The 23,140-nt window shown below is 38.1% G+C and overlaps 2 protein-coding genes across 4 annotated transcripts; both read right to left on the bottom strand.

Annotated features, from left to right (window-relative positions):
• Positions 1 to 9,642: 9,642 nt before the first annotated feature.
• Positions 9,643 to 17,354, bottom strand: LOC311269145 (transmembrane protein 120A-A-like). 2 transcript variants are annotated; one of them, XM_084373168.1, is made up of 12 exons: positions 17,204 to 17,354; positions 14,786 to 14,904; positions 13,568 to 13,699; positions 13,309 to 13,368; positions 13,126 to 13,221; positions 12,658 to 12,747; positions 12,358 to 12,423; positions 12,111 to 12,172; positions 11,805 to 11,900; positions 11,313 to 11,377; positions 11,009 to 11,077; positions 9,643 to 10,213 (listed from the first exon to the last, which is right to left on the bottom strand). In XM_084373168.1, exons 1-12 carry the CDS (start codon positions 17,279 to 17,281, stop codon positions 10,100 to 10,102), a joined length of 1,047 nt encoding a protein of 348 aa, XP_084229294.1. In that variant the 5' UTR covers positions 17,282 to 17,354; the 3' UTR covers positions 9,643 to 10,099. The 2 variants fall into 2 exon arrangements, with proteins under 2 accessions (XP_084229294.1, XP_084229295.1); XM_084373169.1 differs by having other exon boundaries at positions 11,805 to 11,897.
• A 1,849-nt stretch (positions 17,355 to 19,203) lies between these two features.
• styxl1 (serine/threonine/tyrosine interacting-like 1) lies at positions 19,204 to 21,700 on the bottom strand. 2 transcript variants are annotated; one of them, XM_084372848.1, is made up of 8 exons: positions 21,468 to 21,700; positions 21,290 to 21,351; positions 20,808 to 20,907; positions 20,480 to 20,613; positions 20,249 to 20,394; positions 20,057 to 20,160; positions 19,844 to 19,956; positions 19,204 to 19,411 (listed from the first exon to the last, which is right to left on the bottom strand). In XM_084372848.1, the coding sequence occupies exons 1-8, from the start codon at positions 21,568 to 21,570 to the stop codon at positions 19,280 to 19,282; spliced, it is 894 nt and encodes a 297-aa protein (XP_084228974.1). In that variant the 5' UTR covers positions 21,571 to 21,700; the 3' UTR covers positions 19,204 to 19,279. The 2 variants fall into 2 exon arrangements, with proteins under 2 accessions (XP_084228974.1, XP_084228975.1); XM_084372849.1 differs by having other exon boundaries at positions 19,204 to 19,408.
• Between the last annotated feature and the right edge of the window lie 1,440 nt (positions 21,701 to 23,140).

Raw genomic sequence — 23,140 nt, 5'->3', positions numbered from 1 at the left:
TTATCGTCACAAACCTGCATTTAATGTTTGCTTTTTTATTGATCACTGAACATGAACCTCAACCAAGTCAACAACCATTCTGTATTTTAAAAACGTTGGCACTGGATATAAAGTGAAATTGTCTCTGAATGTGATTTAGGGTTTTGCAGGATTGTCCAACACTGACGTTCGTGGGCAGACAGCTGGCCGATCTGTCGGTCCGGTACCTTAGTCCAGAGCGAGATAATTCAGCAAATACTGCCAACACTGCCATTAAATTTGCTTTGGTAAAGCATAAATCATGAGGTTTCTGGAGACCCGCTGACCTTTCCTGACCTGTCCTCAGGACAAAGAATCCACTTGTGCAAGAAATATCACATCCTAATGGGCAGATTGTCGTGAGATTCACTGACCACATTTATGTTTCCCCCGAGGATGAATCCTTTCAAATTCGGAGACTCTATGAGCTTTCCAACAATTTCACCCTCAAGACAAAATCACAACTGTCCAAACAAGATATCTCATGGTGTAAAAAGGTAGATTGCCATTAAATTTGCTGAGCATATTCACCTTTTAGTGGACTTTTTATTTTACAGGTCTGTGATTTCCTCATAATTTCCAAGAATGTTTCCTGGAAAGAATAATTTGGTACTAATTAATGGGGAAAAAAACGATTAATTTAAACTTTAAATATGAAATATTAACTTTTTTAAGATGTATTATGTCCCTGTATTTTGGATTGTGTGGTTACATCATGCTTGTGGCTTGTGGCTTGTGTGTGAAGGAGAAAAACTGTTCTGTGAATAAAAATCAAGCCCTAGCCCCGGGGCCATGAAACTTTTGCTGCTGGAAATCCTGATTCAGCAAAAAAAAAAAAAAAAAAAGCTGGATAAAAGTTATGTAACTTTATAGCTTATGGAAGTCTATTTTTGTGTTAATTACTTTGAACTGTACTGTTTTTCTCTCCCAAAAAAACCCCCACTGAAGTAGGCCATCAATATTAATGATAATCTGTCAATCAACACCAACTTTCAGCAGTCTGAGTGCTGTGAGAGGTCGTATGTGTTCCTGTTCTCTCTCTTTTATTGCAGATTAATTGCAGAATGAACTTGTTTCAGTTTTGTTTAATTGTCACGCTCTTGTGCTCTCTGTTTTCTTTCTGTCCTGATTGTGTACTCTGTGCCTCATCTGCAGGGTGAACACAGGTATAAGCCCCGTAATGGTGGAGAGACCGTGAAGCATAATTTGTATTTATTTAAAGCCTTTGTTACAAATGTGTGTATACAAACTGCAGCTTTGTTTTATTTGCTTGTTTACGCCTCAGCTCAGTGTGGGGGCGCAGGATGATTTCAAAGGGAAATGGTTACCAGGGGAAACTGGAAATAGCAGTGACCAGCGCTCACCAACAATGGCTGCAGTGAAAGTAACAATGGCAGCTGAGGAAAATGGAGGCTTTAGAAGCCTTTTTTACTCTGTGTCGTGCTGAAAAGATGGAAACAAAGGCAATAAACCGGACGTTGGAAAGAAAAGCTTTTCCACGAGACAACACAAGCAGCGATGTGATATTTTAAACCTGTCACAGTGGGGGCCTTTCTGTGTGAACAATGTGAGTATTTTCCAGCTTTTGTTATCCCCCTGCAGCTCCTTGTTCTCCAACTCTTCAGTGTCGTACCTGCTCAAAAGTGCATCTGCAGCAAATACAGGACCAACTTCTTTTTCTTCGCAGCTTCGGTGCATTAGAAAGCAAACAATCCATCCTCGTCACAGATTTTTAAACACGTGACAGGCTCCAGCTCCGCTATAACTGTGCAGGGTCATGTCCTTTGTATTATTACTGGGAATCTGGGGGTTTAATCATCACGGCATGACTATAAAGATTTTTCTGGCTGTGATTTCTTTTAGACTTCAAATCTTTAAATTTCACTTTCTTGAGGCGAAGACCGTTAAATTTAATTATATTTTAATCAAGTGATCCAGTCACTCATCACCTCAATTATATTCTTGGCAGTGTGGAGACGGCTTTGAACGAGCATTTACACCATCATGAGAAAAACAAAATGTACAGAATACATAATTGAACAGATAAAAGAACAAATATAATGAAATAAACACTAAAGCACAACTACCAACCCAATCAGCAGGACAAATGTTGGCAAAAGATACATTTCTGCAAACCACAGATACATGTTTTCAGTTTTATATTGTGACAAGGCTGTGCTAATGGTCTGGTTAGGCTTAAGATCAAAAAACATTTGGTTAGGGTTAGGAAAAGATTGCGTTTTGGGTTTAAATACCAGGTTCTGTCAGCACTAACATGCTGGAAATTGTCCTGACATGTTGTTCAAAACATCCAGTCAGGCTGCAAATTATCATTACATCTTGTCAAAAAATACCTGGAAAATGTCTCCACATGTTGTTTGACATACCCAGTGGTGCAGCGCTTGTTGAAACACCGTCTCGAACGGTGAAGCGAAAACAGACATCTCACCTCGATGTCACGACCACCACCATCCCATCCTCCTGCCGACATGAGTGTCAACTCATTTACATCTGAATGCGATATGACATGTATCGTGTAAATGTTATGATACGTATCAAAAGCACAAACGTAACATATCCGTGGTTTGCAGAACAAACATACGAAGCCAGCATTTTATTCTGGCGACTAGCTGTGGGTCATGGTGGGTTAACGCCTCACCAACATACTGAATGTTGGTTTGTGCCCTTCATCTGCCACCCATCTGTGTGAATGACTCATTATTAATTGTGCTAGTTAAAGTCATTTTCAATTTTGTATTTAGTGCTACAGCTAATTCTTTCTGTGTTTGGATAGAAAAGTCTTTGATTGTCGCAACAAATTCAGGCAAAAGACACTTTTGGAAATTGATCACTGGCTACATTAAGTAAAGTTATACAAGACATGAAGAAAAGTGGGTACCCACAAAATAATGTATATTACACAATGACAGCTGTAGTGCTACTCTGACAAAAGTGTTTCCTCCCACGATTCACTGTGAACCATGTGCATGTGGGTTACATGTTCAATCAAAGTGCTGCTCATGATGCTGACTGTGCACCGCAGGAGGCCGCAGGGTGTTTATTCTGCACATCGCAGTGTGATTGTATTCAATCAGATGGGGGACAAAATGTGTCGTGCTTAATTTTCCTTTGGCTCACACCAAATTGGCCATCTGGTTTACAAGAACACACAATGTGTGTGGGAGTGAGCCTATTGACCTACTTCATTGTTCATTCTTTGGCCCCTCAGGGTCAAAAATGTCCTATATGTGGGTCAAGGACACACATATTGGGTATGATTGAGTATGCAAATATGGATTATGCTAACATATATTTTATGGAGTGTAGGAGTGTAGTGTTTTAAGTTTTTCTGTATTTGCTGTGGAATACTAATACTTTGTCTTTTCTCACTTAAATCTGTCCATTTCAGAACTATTTGGAAAATGTGCTGTGATTTTGACAGGATGATGGATGGTAACACCAAAGAGGACAAACAAAGGTGCGTAATGATGTATTTTATCAAGGTCATGTGAAAAACGTATCCATAACTTTAATGATTTTCGGTCAAGTAATTTATTGTGTTTTGACAATTTTGTAAACCCAAGACCCACATGCACTGTGATCCAGGTACTTTAAAGCTTTATCATTTTTCTCCTGTGAGGAATTGTTCATCAGTCAGCATTGTTTCACAGAGAAACATCCAGCCTGGCTGTGTCCTAACTTTATTTAGCCTGCACACAAATTGACATGTGAAAATGTTGAGTTGAGTTTAGCGTTGTTACTATTTCTCAGCATCTCACTTTTTCTTTTTTCATAATGAGGTCGCCGTTAGGTAACTTGTGCCTATACAGAAACCACAACTAAAACCTGTCTTCGCCAACTGAAGCTTAAAAAGCGTTACGCAGTTTGAATTCAGTGGGTGGTATGGTACTTTGGTTTACACTTGGATCAACAAGTGTGTTCTTTGATTCAAATCTCAACTTTTAGAAAAGGTTTGAGAGGAAAGTCACGCTTTCCTCAGCTGAAATCTCCAAAATCAGATCGTTTTTGCCCTTCAGTGATGTTGAAAAGGTTGTGGCGGTGTGTGGTCTCAGGAGGACTAATATCTATCTGCAGGCATCAGGTACTTGCTTCCAACTTACCTTTTAAAGGTAGTCTTCAATTTGAAATTCATAAAGTTGTAGTAGTTGTCCAAAGTCTACCACTTTGCTACTGATTAAATTGTCTCATCAACCTTTCACGTTCATATTCCCCAGAGGATGAATCCTACAGACTTTGGTGATCCTCTAACTCTTCATCTTGCACCAGCATCAGGTTAAATATTTGACTGGTTTATAACAACATACCTGCAACACTAATGGCGTTCCCATCAGCCTCAGCTGTACTTTGTGTTCAGTGCTAAATAGTAAATGTAAGCAAGCTAACACACACTGCAAACTTCATACAAGCTACAAGATGACTTAAATTGCAAAACTAACGTAACCTTGCGTTATTAATTACAACAAAATAGTACTCTGACACATTACAGTACCTCCGATTGATACACATCAAGTGAAATGATAACATCATCGGATGAAATATAAAAACCTATAAACATAAAGCCTATAAACTGTGTGTGTGTGTATTTGTTTATAGTTCATATATCTTTGCACATTTTATAACCTATTTACAAAATGTCTGTGACTTGTCATCATAGTAATCTACTGGACTGTATATGTACATGAGAAGTATAACAGGAATTGGAAACAAGACATAGGCCTACAGTATATATGTCTTGAGGATAAAATAACTTGGTTGCACTTTATTTTACAGTACACTAGTATACAGTATATACACATGATACACTGTAAAAGTCATGATTTTCCAGCACCGTGCTGGTTGGATTTTACTTTTTTTCCCCCAATCTGACAAAGAAATATGAGCAGCAGAAGATACTTGGCAGCCTGTTCCAAAATGCTGTTTGATGGTTCAAGAGGTAAAAATGTTAAGACGCATGGCAAAGCAAGTCTACTCCTTACAGTCTGTTTCTCGTGGTTGCTATAGGAACCCGCAGTCCAAACCCCCAGAAAGCCAGAATGTGTGCAATCAGCTCTACAGAGTGGGGGGAAGTCCTGCTAGGGTTACTCCCACAGAGCCGTGTTAAAATAAAGATGAATTCTCTTTTTTCTTTCACGCTCTGCAGGCCATGAAGATCTCTCACTCTGTCTCTCGCTCTCTCTGTGAGATTTCCTCAATTCCTCATGCTCTCATTTAACAAGTGGATGTAATCATGTCCCCCTCTTATTAAATATGCATATTTAATCTGGCACTCAGTTCATATTTCAAGAGGTGAAGGAGTTGCTGTCGTGGGAGTTAATTTACTAATGAGGACGGGGAAAGATCTGATTTTCATAGCTGCGAGAGCAAAGAGCTGTGTTTTTCTATGCGACCCTTATTTTGTTGAAACATTTACTTTAATTTTATGCATGTGTTTCACTTCTTCTCTGCTGATTTGATTATATATAATGCTGGCTGTTGTTGGTGGGGATCGCTACTCCCACTCTCCTCCACAGAGAGACAGCAGCACATGTGCCAAAAGCTAATGGACCAGATTAAAACGCATATTGTTTCAGTTACATGGTGAAGGCTTTAGGACGTACTCACACCTGCTTGGATTCATCCAAACCTGTTAAGGTTGTACTCCTTAAGTTTTTATGATTTGGGCAGATGGTGACGCAGTAAATTAAAGTGAAGTACACAGCATAATGGCTAATAGCTTTGAAATACAGTACCTGCAGTATGGACTGATGCTAAAATCTTGAACCTTTACTTGGTGAGGAATAAACTCAGTTACTAAACTGAACCCAGTGAGTTCTTATGTCTTTATTTTAAAGCTGACAATAAACAACCATGGTGTAAATTAATATATACAAACTCATTTTCACCCTTTAAGATCTAGTTTTCCCTTTTATTTCCCCTTAAACCTGCATAAACAGCTTTTTTTGGCCACTTGGGGGCACTGCAAACAGAACAAAGACATATTATCACTTATATTATCAAGCGTAAACCCACTGATGTCACCCACTGGGTAGTCAGCTACCATTTTGAAGCCTCCAGTTTGGCATTATGGCCATTTTGGAACCAGAAGTGACCATATTTGGACGCCGGGGCGGAGCTGGGGAGGATATTGTGATGGATTTGACTGAAAACACACGACAAGGTAACACTTGTCAGTTACAAGGTACTATTCTTTGGCAGCATATCACCGGAGTAACCCACAACTGCTGCTCTTTGCCATCCATGGCTCGAGCTAGCTACCTTTAGCCAGTTAGCTCATGGCCCAGTTAGCCGTGGAGTTCAGATCACAGGGCAAGTCAACACAGGTGATGGGGGTCAGCTCAACTGGAGTTGGCAGCCTGAGAATGAACATGTGTGGACACTGAACACAGTATAATTGACAGACGAAGGTCAGTTTGAAGATCTGATACAGTACAGAGGTGATTTACCGCGGCTCTTATACGACTCCAGGGACGTGAAGACACGGCAGAAAGAGACAAAAGAGGAATGAAGCAGCAGAAGAGGGAAAGAAATATTCACACCTTACTCTGTGACTTTAGGTTTTACTTCAGCAAAACCAGAGGTGACTGTGGAAAGGCAGGTGTGAATTTGTTTTGTTTACTTATTAGAAAAGACAGCAAAGCTCCTATTACATCTTCCAGCTGAAACTACTGGAACTATCAGATCATCGCCTCGAGCCAAGTGGTGTTACAAGACGGGACGGGCCATGGCTAGCTGGTTAGCATGCTAACTTAATGTTAACGTTAGTTCCTTTTTTAATGTCTTAAACTAAAACTCTGGCCACATCTCACAAATTGGCCATTTAAAACTTTGTTCATGCATCAAGTGTTTTTTCCAGCTTCAGACACCTCGATGGGGCAAAAAACAAATTCAAACAGTTTTAGATTTCTCGAGGAAAATACCATCGGCTCTCTCGAAGCAAACTTTCAAGATCCTGGACAATAAACCAAAATGTTAGAACAATACAAATAAACAAACAAACAAACAAACAGAAAATACAGACGTCCACCCACACAAATAAAGATTTCAGTCTAACTGTAGGCTTTCCAATCACAGACGCCTGAGTTTCCACTCCTGGAAACAGCCTCAGCCTCTTTCTTCACAATCACCTCCTCTGTCATGAGCTTCCTCTCCTTGCCTCTCTTTTAATCAGTATGTCCCAGATGGAAACTCATCAGCGCAGCCCGCCTCTTTCATACACCCTTGCTGAGTGAAAGCTTGTGTATTTTGGACCTACTCAACCAGAGACTCCCCCCACATCGGCCTTCCTGCTGCTGCTAGTCGTTCCCAGGCCGGGAGAGAAGGTGAGCACAGATAAGAGGTCTTTATCTGGGTCCCAGAGGAAGGTGGGTTAAGTTCGAGGTGAGGGTTTGACATGGCGGCCCGTCTGCTCACTCTGGCTGTTCCCTACCTCCTCCTCCACCTCCTGATGCGAGGCTCAGGCTCAGTCCCCGATCTCCATGTCCTTGGGCTCATTCTTGACGGCCCCCACTGCTCCGGCTTTAATGAGAAAGATGAAAGAGGTGCAGGCTGGGAGAATACCCAGCCCTCCTTCCCTTCTACCTCCCCATTCACTTTGCTCCTCGTCCCGTTTGTTCAGCCCAGCCTCGCTCTCCCTGGCCCTCCAGCAACTAACTCATCCAAGACTTTTCGCTGCAGTGGGGGAAGTTGTACTGTAATAAATTGGGAGTGAGGCTGGTTTCCATTTTAAATTTTTCAGGTATTATTCCCTCTGATCTTATGTGCAAATTTCTTCCCATCCTTTTATTTCTTTGTGTTCTGGCACTGCGGCTCCACTATAGTTATGTTTAAATTATAAAGCCCGAGAGACGCAGCTTCATGAGAAGCTTTTCAGTCTTCTTTTCTTTTAGAATGATACGTTGAAAGTCACAGTTTTTTTACCGATGGTGGTAAGGATGACAAATTAAACAGATCACCTGGCACTCTTTCTCAGACTATTAAGACATAGTAATAAATTAAAGCCAAACAGCCATTTCAATCTATATTTTAGGATTCTCTAATGGCTGTTTAATTACTTTTATATAGTATGATCCATTGTATTCTGGATTTCGGGTCATAAAGATTAATAAAAAGCATGTTTAAGTTTTCATTTCTGCACAAAATGACATTAGAAAATAGCCACTGTCCGCTGTCTGGTTACTAATTCCTCTTTTATTTTGCATGCATTGGTCTTCTTCAGGTAAAGATGATGGTGTGAGTACACCTCTACATATACAGTTGCTGTGAAGAAAGTTAACCAATAATATCCTATATTATATACAAAATTCGCTATAGGCAATGTGATCAAATATACTGTGAGACGATGTATATTTTTCATATGCATGACCTCATACTGATTGAGCAGGGCTGATTTATGGTCATATTGGATGTGATGAGGGGCTTTGATATTTAAGCAGTTTATAATTGACTTAATAAGACCAAAACAGACATTCTTGTGTCATTATTTTATCGATCATCCATTTTATTTATTAAACTTCTTACTTGTGGGTAACTTGGCTCACTTGGTGGATCGTGCATCCCCATGTGCAGAGGCCCACGTGTCCCAGTCCTGACTCTAGATGTGGCCCCTGAGTTCTGAGTCGACCTCCCACTGAGACCTGATTATTGTCTTGTTCAAACGACAACAATGATTCTGTACCATTCTCTGATTAGTAACATTTACTCAGTGAAATTAAGGATCAACCTTGATGGCATGTGAACAATAAACACCATAGTTAAACACCTCCTCATCACTCTCGGTTCTGTTCAGCTCAGTTCAGCAGTAGCAGACGGTGGACTGTGATCACCCTCCAGAGATGTGATCCATCTGGAAAAATGAGCTCCAAAATCCCTTTAAGACGAGACTTCAAGTTAAGTGTGATGATGTTTGCTCAAAAAATAAAGAAGATATGTTTGACAGATTAAATGTACTCAAGTGTATTTACACACACACAGCAGGACTCAGGTTGTGTTTACTGTCAGTAATTACAATTCAACGTCTCCACCTTGTGGTCATTGTGATGTAATGCAGCAATGCACTAAGCAGATACTCACAGATACTGGAAGCATGTTTAGGACAGGATCCTATGCACATTAGATGATTACAGCAAGACATTTTGTTTTAATGTTCATATGAACACCTGACTGTTGTTTTAGGACAAATGCCGGAAAAATAGGCTACAGAAATATTTTATACTTGTGGTCGAAGATGTACTTTCATCCTTTGCTCTAGTAAAAGTACCAACACCACAATGTTTAAGTTCTCCATTAAGGTCATTGACTCACCAAACTACAGAAGTATTAGCATCAAAACATAAAAGCATAAAAAGTTAGTACTTAAAAGACTCATTTCATCATATTATTAGATTAATACTGATGAATTACAACACATGTAGCGTTAAGTGAAACGAGTTTAAAGTAGCTTACTCATTCTGCAACACAAATGTGGATTCATATTTTGGGCTTTTCTCTAAGCTTTCTTTTTCTTTGTAAAATATTAGATAATATTGCGTCTTTGGGCCTCAAATAAATATTGAAATGAAATCCTCTGAGAAGTTTGGAAGGGAAAGTGAAAACAAGAACAAGTAGTAGTTTGCTGAAGTGTTTTATTGAGCACTTTCTGTAAGGCTACAGCACAAAGCAGCTGCTGAGTAACAAACTATAGATCCGCCTAAATAAATATGATTCAAATAACATGGTTATTTCTTTATTCAGTAACATTTACTTTTTGGAGTTGTACATTTTTGACCAAGACATTAAATCCTGTGGTACTAAGCAAAACCTGATTGATACCTGGTAGTGTTTTTTGATATGCTGGAGTGATTGTCGGAGTGATAATATCTTTGACCTACCTGTACAACATTTTGCTTTGACCCTCAGTAACACAAATAAGAAATCAAAAGGACATTTATACTCATAGCAGTACATGTAAATGGTCCACAAGGACAACAATCATAACATTGGTAAAAGCTCTAAAGAGAATATTAGAGCATTTTCTGTTCCATCAAGGGTTTTTGGTGATTCTGCATGCTTCATTATTCCAGTTTTATAAACTCTTGGGCTTGTCCTGGTTGTTCATGTATTTTTGGTAAACCACTCCCAGGGTGGTCAAGAAGTTTCCCATGAAGAGGACCATGTAAGAGCAGCCGCACATCACAACCTAGACCCCGACAAAACATAAACAATGATAAAAAATGAGAGATTCATTCAAGAACTTTAAATGCAGAAATTATGCTGTTACACCAGCTACTACCTATATCTGTTTACTAAACCAAAGGATCAGTGCAGTAAACACATCTAACACATTAATGATTAATTTCAAAAAGTCTCAACTGAGTGTAAATAATGATGTAAAGTAAGAGTTGCACTGCTCCAAATTTAAAAATGGAGGCTGTGTTCAGTTATTAGGCTGGTCTTGTGTCTATGGTGAAATATAGCTGCTGGAGGTGGTGTAGGTGGGGGTTGACTGTAATATAGTATAATAATAAAAGTATATGACAACATGATAGTGCCATATTTTTTAAAGGAGGTTGTGAATGAAATCGGATGTGAAAATAATAATGACGAAAACAAAACAAAAAGCTAGAGACATAAAATCTAAAAGGCTCTCTGCCCTTTTTAAAGCACTTTTAAGACGGTTCCTAACTTCCTTATTTGTCGACAGTCAAGTCATGCAAGATTTTGGGTTTCAACAGTGTATAATGAGATGTTTTTTTAAGCCTGTACCTTTATTTGTTGACATTTTGACTCTGGCTACTTACAGTCCCTGCATTTGCACTGCACAGACAATCATTGGTTTATTTTCTGAGGATGTTTATTCTCATAGACATCAGGCATCCCGGACTGAGTTTGCTGCTGTTTGTTGCAGTGTGTGTACAATGTCTATGTGTTTAAAGACCTGTTGGGTATTTTAAAGTTATGATGAGGGAACATCGAAACTCTTCAGCGAACCAACCTGCCACTCTTTACACTCCGGGAGCTGAAACATCTTGAAGAGTGTTATGCTGTTGTAGAGCTGCCAGAACTGTAAAGAAGAGAAAGAGTTAAGAGTAACGAAAGCTATAAAAAGAAAATTAAGAAAAAAGTTGATTCTTTAAAAATTAGCATTTTTAAGATGAGACTTTAATCGTTACTTTTTATTTTGGTTTTGTTTTTTTTTAAATAACAGTTCCCGTGTATTTTAAAAAAGAATAAACCTTACATTAATAAGCCCTAGATGTCAGTTAGCAGTGAGCACGATTAAGAGAGCAGCTACTCACATGACCAAAGAACAAGAAAGGAAGGAGGAAGGTCAAGCCTCTCCACATCCAGGACTGGAAACCCTCTGAGCATCAGGAGAGGAGAGAGGAGAGTCACTGAGTTGAGATTAACTTAATCTCTACCGGTGTATTACATCATTGATATACCTCCTGCATTGTTAGAGTGCATTCAAGAGGTTTACATTTGACATGAAGGTGAGCATATTGTCAACGCAAGAAAAGAAGCGAACATGGCCCATATGTAAAATGAGAAAAATAACTTGTTTTTCTTAAGCAACCCTCAAAATGAATAAAAATGGTGACACAAACAAGCGAATCATTGTACAGCTGACCGAGGGGGCTGTTTCCTTCATTACTGTACTTTTAAAGTCGTTCTGTAATGCATAATATACGCTGTCATGTGTGGTTCACTTGTATCATTTGTCCTTGTATTATTTCAAAGTCATTCAACTACAAATAGAAACCGACAAACTCGAGACGGACACTACTCACCGACTGTTAGGTCCATGGTGTGTCTTTCTCCCAGCGCTCTGAGTCTGTACAAACAGCCGCTCTGGTAGTAGTACTGGAGGAACTGGACGAAGCCTACTTTGCAAACAGAACAGAGAACAAAATCAAGAAGAATTATTGGCCTTAAATCAGTGATTGTGATTATGTTACCGTTGTTAGTATATATTGTTATATGCGTTTTCATGCTGAGGACTGCTGACAATTAAAATGTGTTCACAGCTAAAACTACACAGTAAGTTAACCAGGACTTAAGGAGGTGCTGCAACACACTGGGACTGAAGCGCTTACTTTGGTAAAGACAGTATGTCAGGAACTGGTTCCTAAACATCTGGTAGAGAGGTCCTTCAGGCCTGTGAACAGACACAACATTTGGTTAAAATGGAGAACAAACCCAAATCTGATGACACTTGAGAGGACAGGAGAGATGGATTTTGATGGTAAGGTTTCAACGACCAGCAGAGGATATATTAGAACGAGATTTTGTACAGTTACGGTGACAATGTAGAGTAAAGAGAGAGTGAATAACATCACTCACCACGTAAGCATGACTCCAGACAGGAAGGTTGACACATAGTGATGGAAAACCCACCAACCTTTGATCCTGAAACAACATGGAGGACTGACACTGAAGGACACAGTAGTACTAACAGACAAGGTTATGATGTTATTCTAGGTTTATTAAAAAGAAAAGTCTGTGTGACATCTGACAAAAATCTTTCAAACGAATCAACTCCTGACTTTGAAAAAAGTATTTGGCTCAAGATTAAAGAGCCTGACGAGGTTTTTAATGTGACCAGTTATCATTATAATAAAAAGAGTTGAGACAGTCGCAGACCTTGAGCCGTTGCTGATGAGGATACTCTCCCGGATGGTGAGAGTGCAGTAATACCAAACCAGCAGGAAGTTAAACAGGGCATCTAGAGCTCTGACGCAAAAAGAAAAAGGAAAATAAAGAAGTAGACCACAACCAAATTAACACACATGTCATGGAAATAATTAAACAAACTCATTCATTCATTCATGCTGTCAATGGATCTCATCGGTCACAATAACCAAATATAACACAAGGGTTCATTATCAGTATTTGCTTATGTAATGTTCTATTATAAAAAAATAAAAAAAAAGAAGACATTTGTGGATTTTTAACGCTAAAATTTGGATCAGCCTTAAAAAATCCTGCATCAGTCAGCCATGAATTATTATGTCTGTTTGTGTAAATCTCCACTAGAGCATCAAATGTATGTTAATCCAGGAAAACAGGTTAATTGGCTGCAAAAATAAACAAGGTGCTGTGAAATCTTACCTGTAGCTGAATAAAAAGCGACATGTGAAGGAGAACACGAAGAGGATGACCGTGAGGACCAGCTTGAACTTCTCGTATTCATCTTTGTAGGCAAATCTGTTTGGTGAAGCGAACAGAAATGTTATTGTACATGTACTTTGAAAGGTACTTCTGTGAGTGTAAGAAAAATTGAATGCGACTTACTTTGACTGTTTGTTGAGGAGTGTTACATTGACGTTTCCCAAAACAAGAGTGAGGTATAACCTAAACAGGAAGGGAAGTCAGTCAGACACAATGCTAACATCTTAAACATTTTGACAGTTTTCTTGTTTCAAAATGTATCTGATTTTTTTTTTTTACATGAAGACAAGCTGTTAGTAAAATGGTAAATATGCTGACAACCTTTTATGAAACTTCAGTGTTGCTCAAATACACAAAAGAAATCAAAATAAGAGAATCAAACCCGTTTTTCTTTGGCAGAAAAGCTTCCATCTCAGAGAAAGCATTTGCTCTGTCTTTCATGGAGTCCTCGATTTCGCCGATGGCATCCACGTCCTCTGGACTTAATTTGGGTGTTGGATGATTTTCTTTGCATCTAACAGAAGAAAAAAACATTCTGGCAAATTTTAAACGCTCTTGATAATGCCTGTGAAGGACATAATCCCTCACTGGCTTCCCACCTGCACACAGGAAACGTTTCTGATATCTGGGTCAATTTTTGACGGAGTTCACAGTCAACAAAGTACCCAGATTCATTAAGCTCTGATGCTAATGTGGCTTTTAACAAACCTTTTTATACCTTACCTTACCTTTTTACTTATTTTCCACATTTCATCACCTTTTCATCTTTTTTACTTTCAACACAAACACATTTTACATATTTTTTGTTGTGAATTTCTTATTTTTATTAATGATTTTTTACTTTTGCAGTACTTGTTTATTACTTTTCTCTTGTTCGTTGTGACCATTACACTCCAAAATACCACGGCCGAATCCTTGCAGGCGAAAATTTTAAACCTGTTTCTGATTCTGATGAAAATTTGGGCTGTTCTCTCATTCGTGAGCTGGCGTTGTCACATTGTCACTAAGCGAAGTGAAGTGAACTTGTGAAGGCTATATCTGTTATTTCAATGTGTCTTTTTTATTATTTCAAAAAGTAAAATTAATATTTCATAGATTATGCCACTCATCTCATTTTAGGATTGTAGGTACAGGTTGTTATAACTTTTATGTTTTTCCATCTCAGTCAACGAAAGGTGATGAGACGTCCTTAAGTTGTTGCATTTCAGTTTAATTTAAGTTTTAATTACTTGTAAATGTTGAAAAATAAACCTTATAAAATCTACTAAGGGGTTCAAAAAGATGTGAATTTAATAAATGGATTCAATACTGGATTTAAATTCAATGAAATGCTTTTGTAATCCAGATATATACAGAAGCCTGTGAGATATACTATCGAGCACCAGACAATTGAGAAGTTTAAAGACCAGCACCAGAACCAACTACCCAGTGGCGATGTTTGAGAATCAGAGTAATGTGACAGAATTTAAGGCCAAGCTTGACCCCTATTAGCTCTCACAAAGAGACCATTAATGGGAGCATTCGAGTTATCTAGTACGTGACCTGGTTTTGCACAAAAAACGCCAGTGTATTCTCAATGAAATTGCTGATCAATACTTACTCTTTCAGTGACACAGTGAGCTCTTTCAGTCGCTTCCTCTGACGTGCTATAGCACCGGAGCAGCTGTCCTGCAGTTTGGTCACTTCCTCAAGTTTCTGTTTGTATAGACGATGGGTGTCCTGAAAAGGAAATAGAAGAAGAAAAAAAATCATCTTTACTCTTTAACAAATCGGCAAGGTAGAGAGGACACAAGGAAGATGCCATGAAACCTTTCACAATAAAGCTTGACAAGTGCAGAGCACATATATCTTTAAAGGTTTAGTTTGTAAAAGGGTTGTTATGTAAATAATCCAGGATTTATTGTAAAGCGGCTAAAACATGCAAAAAATGCCAGAATGACTGTTTACTGCGGAAGTAACCTGATCTTGTGTTTTGTCAAAAGGTTTGAATTTCGTTGATACTTTCCATGATAACAACCTACCTGTTGCTCCCACAGACTTAATTGTGTCACTGCATGTTAGTTATAGGTATATGTGTGAGATGTGCCTGCTCTGGTATGCTCAGACACAGGCTCATTGTTTGCCAATAAAACATGTGACCTACGATGACAGTTGCTCAACAGCTGCTGCACAATTAGCTGCTGTGTTGTAATTGTGATCATGTTTTGAAATCCACAGTCAGCGACGTGCTCTGGTGCATTAAATCAACATTTTCTATTCATAATTCAACAGGCTGACCAGTCACTTGAGTTCAAGTAACCATTGTGGAACATAACTAAGTACATTTACTCAAGTACTATGCTTTTGTTCAAGATACATTTCAGGGAAAATATTAGATTTTTTACAACAGCTATCCATACTAGTTACTTACTAGAATAAGAGTTTAAATAGAAAGCATACAGTATGATTAGATTTAAAAATGATGCACTGATGTACACTACAGAATGTAAATGAACTGAAATGAGGTCAACTTCAACCAGCGTTCAACAACATTAGAGTATGACTTACACAGTGATGTTTCAGTGGTGAAAGAAGTATTTTGTGTCCTTAAGTACATGTAATAATACAACAATGCAGAAATACTCTGGTAGTCATGGTCCAACATTCAAAATCAAACTTAAGTGTAAAAGTATGAGCACAAAAATGAAAGTTTCAAAAGTAAAAGTAGTTGTTCAGCATAAAAATGTCCTCTGTAGCTGATATAATATGTATGACCTGATTAGATTGTAAATCCTGACGTTTTACTGTTGCTAGTTTTAAGTACTTTACTCTTAGGTAGTTTCATTTAGTGGTTCCCAGCTGAGGGTCAGGCCCTTTCAATGTGTCACAACATAAATCTGAAGATATCTTGTATTTCTTGTATTAATCTTTAATGACCTCTCTGATCCTCAAACAGCTTTTTAAATGAAACATTCTAATAAATCTAAGAGTTTCTTTGGTCGAGCTGCTCAAGATCCAACTTCTCTGAAGGCCCCACTAAGATGCTGCTTTTTCATAAGGGGTCAACGGAAAAAAGATTATAAACCAGTATTTACAGTATTTATAATATTCTATATTATGGTATTCTATAAATTACCTTTAAGAGGGGAATATTGTGCACTTACCCCACTTCATTAATCGTAAGTAATTACGGTAATTACTTTACAATTACCATAAGAAGAGCTTATAAAATATTATGTTTTGTTATAAATTAAATGCTAACACATTATAACAACCATCATTAATAAATGGTAAATTAAAAGTTGATACAGCCATTTTAAAAGCTTATAAACATCAGTTGCAACTTTAATAGCCATCCAAATAATGTTTAAAGATGAACTACACAGTATTTATTAACCGCTTACCACTAAGTCTCATAAACATCAGTTGCAACTTTATAATAAACAATTGCTTAATAAGTGCCGTATAGGGCATTTTATTGTTTGTTGAATAACTTTAAATTAAAGTTTAATTAACTATAAATTTACCATCTATTAATGATGTTTATTGTGAAGTGTCACCAATTAAACTACCAATCGGTAAATACATGAACAGAGTATTTTCTAGAGATGTAACAGAGTATTTCTACAGCTGTGACAGAGTATTTCTAGTGTCAAATTAGTAAGCCTACTTTTACTTTGGAAAGGATCTGACTGCTTCATAAGTTATACACAGATTCCCTGTCAGATCAATAGTACAATGTGTACATTGTAGCAGATTACATCAAACTGACTTGGTGTCGTGGTGCTTCCACAAAACAGTGCCGTGCTGGGACAACGTGACAATAGTTCCGCCGGCAGTTTGTCCACACTCTAACCTCCAACAACTTTTTCTATATTTTTGTCTCCTCTTAGTTTGTCACAGTGAAATTATCTTTAGCTGCTGAGGGCGGACACCGAGCAGTGTCGCCCGTGGTGCCCACCCACTCCGGCTGTTAGCTAACCCGGGGCAGGGCACACTTCCATAGGTACCGTTACAGCCGAGGACAGGTTCAACTTACCTGAATTTGTTGGTAGTTCTTCTCTAAATCCTCCCATTCCCGTAAACATTCACTAAAACCCGTTGGACTGAACAACATTTTCTACTGTGACATCAGGAAGCCTCCTGGAGTTGGGAAATAATCACGCTTCGCTGTGCAACAGTTGGACTGCTGTCACAACTAAACAAAGGGACGAGTGCGACTTCCGGCCACAGCCTTCATAATAAAAGCAGGAGTAGCTAAGCATTTTAGTGTCTACAGTTCTGGATAAAGGGTCAGTAACTAATAATGACTATACATTTGTTACAGATTTTGAGGAAAATAAAGAGCAAAATCTGATACTGTCATTTTAGTTAATTAAGCTGGTTTTGGAGACCGAACAAAGGAGTTTTATGCATTTTCTTCAACATAAAACATGTGCAAACCAGATTACAAAAAATCAAATCAAATAAATTCATGCATTGGTTGCATCTATGTTTTTTAGCTAAATGTCTGTTTTTGGCTCATTGTTACATTAATTAGCACATAACTGCAACCAATAGCCTAAAATCATGCCACCATGTGCTTGAAACAAACACAACAGGGACTTTCTGTTAAAAACATTGCTCTATGTCAGTGATACTATTGGACAAAAAACTCCACATTGGCACATTTTAAGGTAGTTTCCTTGATATAACTTCTCTATCTTAATCCCAGTAAAAATGCAGTCTTCGTTCATGTATTACTGTCAACTATATTCTTCAAACATGTTGAATTATCTGAACACCTGAAAGCTGATTTTTGTAAATTCAGCCTACCCAATGCTGGAAGTGCACCAACTGAAATTTGTTTCTGTTTTAAACATCTTCTTTTTTGTTGTTGTTTTTTTCAGAAATCTCACTTGGATATTTTAAGGAAATTACGTTTGACTGAATAATAGATTATCCTGGGTGCAAGTCATTTCAGAGGGTCAGCAGAGGCCAAAACACTGATGTCAAAATTGCTAAAAGCAACCTGGTATTTCTTTAATCTGTATCTAACCTGACAATCATGTGAATGTGTGTTAAGGTTCTGAGTGTAAGTGTATGTGCACTATGTATGTTACATATGAGGAAATGTATGTGTACATGCAGAAATTATTTATTTATTTTGTCCCTTCTTTGTCCGAGTTAATCAACTGTCTTCTTAGTGTCCAATCTAAAATTTCACCATTTACACTTGCGTGCTTTTATTGTGAAAGCCAAGTAGAATGTCCGGTTGTATCTCAGCTGACGGTGGCACACTTTACTCCGTCGCGTTCGTTGAACGTGCTAATTGACAACTGGTTGGTCCAATCAGACGTGCTGTTGATGTCGTATTCGTGTTTGGTTCCTCCTATCAGCCAATCAGCAGCAGGATCTTTAGGCAACTACTTGACGTCCATATGTCCTGCCCTGAGTTCAGCCTGTCAGGCAAATTACACGTCATTAGCAGAATTTGACCTTATAACCCCAAAGTATGGTCCTGACTTTTATAACAGACACACAGATATTTTATTAACATAGCTTTTTTGGTCAGTTATCTGCATTTAAATTGCTGTGACGCCTTCAAGGTAAATTTCAGGGCAAACACTTTGCCACTACCTGGCATGTGGCCTGTAATTTTAGTACTGATATTATGTAACTCTGAAGACAGGGGAAGTTGTCATCTTCAATACTGTTAGCACCTCTGGCAGAGCCATGTATGGACTGAAATACAGCTAATGATATTGATTCATAAATTACTGTGCCCATGAATACAAAACACGAGAAAAAGTGCACAAAAGTTGTACAATAATATACGTTTCATACAAAAAACACAGTATTTGTTTTCTCAAATTTGATGACTACGTCCATTTGCAGCACATCCTTGATGAGTCATTTTGAAATAAAGGAAGAGTTTGAAAAGATATATTTAATTGTCTTGTAGGAACTATAATGTCGCTGACCTCCAGAGAGTTTCACCACATCACATGAGTTTTATCAAACCTACACTGCAAACAATAACATACAAAACATATCATCAAACTTTTACTGCTGCTTTTATTGCATGAAGTGAATAGCAGTTAGCCACATCGTTGTCATAGCTGTCGGGTCCATTTTAAAAATGAGACTCAGAGATATCAGTCGCTTTTGTTCCTGTGGTGTGAAGCTCCCAGTCAGACAGCTGCTGCATAAACCCCGAGTTTGGCCTCATGCTTGCTTTACATTTGAGCATGTACCTCCAGGCCTGCTGGAAGAAAGTAAAAGTAGTAGCATTAGCTCATGTCTGTTTGCCAAATATGTAGCTTGGGCCAACAGTGAAACCATCACTTGTTGCGTTTACAATTGACCCATAGAAGTGCTGGTAGGCAGATTTCGCTACCTTGGATAGAGCCAGGCTAGCTGTTTCAAATTATTTCCAGTCTTTATGCTAAGCTAGGCTAATTGGCTGCTTGCTCCAGCAACAAATATTATAATATAATATATTCACATTCCTGTAAATACAGAGTTGTAGTCAGGACGAGGTTAGCCTAGCTTAGCATAAGGACTGGAAGCAATGGGTAACACCTAGCCTAACACCTCTAAAGCTTATTATTAACATAAGTTTGTCATGTTTACATTCAAGACCACTTCATCTTTGATTCTGCACCCACTGAAGCCAAACAGTATGAACTCCACCTACCTCTAGTGTGTATTTAAGGTGGTGCATGAGAAATGCGATGGTTACAGCACTGCAGCGGCTCCTGCCCTGCCTCGAAACTATCAGGACTTTAGAGCCCATGTTGATGTGTGTATCTGAAAATAGAAGACGGACAATTCGTTGGTTCCCTGCTTCTATAAATGAGACTAGAAAATATTTGTAATTTAAAAAAGTATAGTATGGGGCACGACTTGCCAATAAAACTACAAATTCTTTCAAAACTTGAATATAAATCAGACGCCACAGAGTCGGCCACAGGGATGTTGAGGATGGCCTGGTTCCCCTTCATGGATTGAGATCTAGAAGTATCAAAAACAAAAGCAACAATCTTGACACGTCATTCAGACTTTTCTCCAATAATGTTTCAAATATCCAGTCCTGCCTTACTCCTGAGTGTCACTCTGTGAGATGCTGATGAAAGCGCTGATTTTCAGGTCTTTGAGGATACTGGAGTCCGTGCCCTGTTTCTGGTCACCCATATACAGCAGTCCTGCTAAAACCTCCACAGGATAAATCTTCAGGCTTTCCAGCTCCTGAATGAATCCAGAAATGACTGACTTTACAAACCTTCACAGTCTTCGCGTCTATGAATCCCCAGGTTGGGTGTGTTTGTATTACCATGATGGTGTAGATGATTTTCTCAGTCCTTAAAAAATGGTACAGAGCTGAGAACCTCTGAAAGCCTCCTCTCACTATGAGGACTGGGCGGATGCTTGCTTTAGCGAGGGCCTGGGCACATTCAACTGCTCTGCCTGCAACCAGTCAGAAACCAATGCATTATACATGACTTAAAACTGTGACTGAAATGTGGAGTTCAAAATATAATTAGAAAAAATAGTCTACATTTGAACTTGGAATAAAAAAACATTTTCCCCTTAATTATATACTATTATTTAGTCTTGTTGTCCAGTCATGTGTTGAGTGGACTGGTGAAGGATCCAGTGACCTTGTTCTTGTAAACAGCTTGTGTTGCTGTCGTAGACCACCACGTGCTGCATACTGTCCACCTCCACAGCTTCTGGCAGGAGGAACGTGCCCTCTGAATTCTGGAAAGAGTCACCCAGAAAGTTTGGATACTTGACACACAAAATAATCCTAGAAAGTAGAAAACTAAGAAACAAAGGTATTTGTCTTTGGCTTTTGTAACTGCAATGACTAATGTCGTTACAATGGCTAATGTGGACGATCTTAAGAAAAAGTAGTCTGTAGTCTAAAATCTGAGTAATAAATTTCATTCCTCATTGCTTCATAATTAGTTGTACTGTTTTTGTGTTATATAGCTGGTAGTGAAGTGCCACACAAACCACTTTCTTTAATTTATTCAAATTACTTGCTTGTACAGTGTAAACCATTGGCTAAGCATGGATTTTACAAGAGCCAGACTTCTATCCATGTTCATCTAATTGTAGGAATCGATTATATATGTACCATTTTGACATTTTTAGCTGTTATGATGTGACTCATTCTGTAATCTTGGGTTTCACGAGCATCTAGGAAAAGATACATAAAACACACAATTAAGTTACAACTTGAAATTAAGGCACAGTGTGCAAGCAAATCAACCAACTGCTTGGAATAACCAGCTTAGCTGAGCTAAATCTCTTACCAATTAAACAGAGGTAGTTTATCTCCGCCAGCCTCGACACACAGCTGTGCTGGTTGAGCAGATTGTAGAGCTCAGATGACTCGCACATCATGATTTGAGCCATCACAGAAAAAAATAACAAGAAAACGACAAATGTCAAAAGTACATTGACTGTATGATCAGAGAAACCTGCAGGAGACAATATGACATCTACAAATGAGCACCTTGTTTAACTGAGGTGTTTTCAAAGAGGACAGTTGTTGTTTGTGTGGGTTCTGTTTCTAAGCAACTCATCGTCTTCCTTCATTGGTGGATGGTGATGATGTAGATCCTTAAAGTCGCAGCCACACATTTCTGGACCATGTAGATTCAATGTTTATTCACACAAAAGTAATGTGATTCATGTTGACTTTAATGCTTATTTAGTAGTTAAATAGTTTTTTATATTATTTTTAATTGATTATTTATATTTTATTTTGTTTTATTTCAGCAGTTATTCATTTTCTTGACTGGCTGCTCAGAAAAGTGAACAACTTCATCTTATTTATAACACGAGTTGTCTTTTTCCTTCAATCAAGCAGAAGACAGCAGGCTAGCAACAAAACATTATTTCTTCTGTTTGACACACTGACAAATAGAAAAAATGTCTGTCACTTTTTTTTTTTTTTTAAAGATACTCTTTTTTTGGAGGAAACCCACTTGATTTGTCAAACTCACTGACTGCTAAAAAGCTATTCTGTATTTTGCACAGACCAAAGACTAGGATTTTGTTTCCACCACATTGGCAGCGTGATCTCTTAATAGCCAGTAACAGGAAGAAATAACATGGGAAGTTGATATCTGTTTTAAGACAGATGAAACATTTTGAAAATATCCTTTAGGACAAAAATCTTCAAACTGTCTCACACCTTAAAGTGGCACCACCTACTCTCTCTGGCCGACCAACCACTGCTGGATGAACATGTCACTAACTTTGCACTGCTTGTGATATTTTCCAGGTTTGTTGCCACTGACACCCAGTGCACATCTTTGGTATGGCAGCAAATCCAGGGGCTTTCATCAGTGGGCCAGTATGTTACCTCATTCTGTGACAGTGACTTAACAGATATTTATTAACAAGAAAATCTTCGAGATTATTATTTTAAGCCTGTATAAAATGCAGCTGGATAGATTATATCACCTCTTTTTTTAGTCTCTTTTGATTGGTGACCATTCAGCTTTAGTAAGTAAATTTTTCTTTAAGTGTTCTGATTATGTTTGAAATACTTCATGGGAATTGCTGCATTTTAAATCACCTAAAACCTCTTAAAACACATTTTAATTGAGTAATCCCTTTGTTTTATTTTGTCTTGTTATACAGTGTCTTATATATTTGATTTATGCCTTTAATTACATGACTTGATTTCAAAATGTAGTCCTAGAATGTTTTAATCTTCATTTTTGTATATAAGCACTTTTACCAGTGCTTTGAAAGGTGCTGTGTAAACACAGTTTCTTCATATTATAATAACTATTATCAAAAGGTAAGTGGTATTTTCTTAATGAAAGAGGAAATGAGCAAACATTTTAATCAGGCCAAAAATGTTGAATGAAAAGTAGGCAACTCAACACTCCACGTGACATTTATTTACACACTGACCGTCTTCATTATTCAATACCATTGCTGTCAGCAGTTATTCTGCATGTCTTTCACT

This window comes from Pagrus pagrus, assembly GCF_965226575.1.
Source record: "Pagrus pagrus genome assembly, chromosome: 14".
Lineage (NCBI taxonomy): Eukaryota > Metazoa > Chordata > Actinopteri > Spariformes > Sparidae > Pagrus > Pagrus pagrus.
The sequence above is the reverse complement of the archived record's forward strand: the minus strand, read 5'-3'. Positions and strand labels throughout refer to the sequence as shown.

What these genes read in the sequence shown, in the direction of transcription:
- LOC311269145 (XM_084373168.1), bottom strand. Translation starts at nt 17,281, where the DNA reads ATGTTGTTCAGTCCAACGGGTTTTAGTGAATGTTTACGGGAATGGGAG. An exon ending in TCTGGAGTCATGCTTACGTG is followed by an intron (nt 12,173 to 12,357) that starts GTGAGTGATGTT and finishes GTCTGTTCACAG; the next exon opens with GCCTGAAGGACCTCTCTACC. An exon ending in CGGAGTGTAAAGAGTGGCAG is followed by an intron (nt 10,214 to 11,008) that starts GTTGGTTCGCTG and finishes GTCGGGGTCTAG; the next exon opens with GTTGTGATGTGCGGCTGCTC.
- styxl1 (XM_084372848.1), bottom strand. Translation starts at nt 21,570, where the DNA reads ATGGCTCAAATCATGATGTGCGAGTCATCTGAGCTCTACAATCTGCTC. An exon ending in AAGCTGTTTACAAGAACAAG is followed by an intron (nt 20,614 to 20,807) that starts GTCACTGGATCC and finishes GACTGGTTGCAG; the next exon opens with GCAGAGCAGTTGAATGTGCC. An exon ending in AAGAATTTGTAGTTTTATTG is followed by an intron (nt 19,957 to 20,056) that starts GCAAGTCGTGCC and finishes TTCTATTTTCAG; the next exon opens with ATACACACATCAACATGGGC.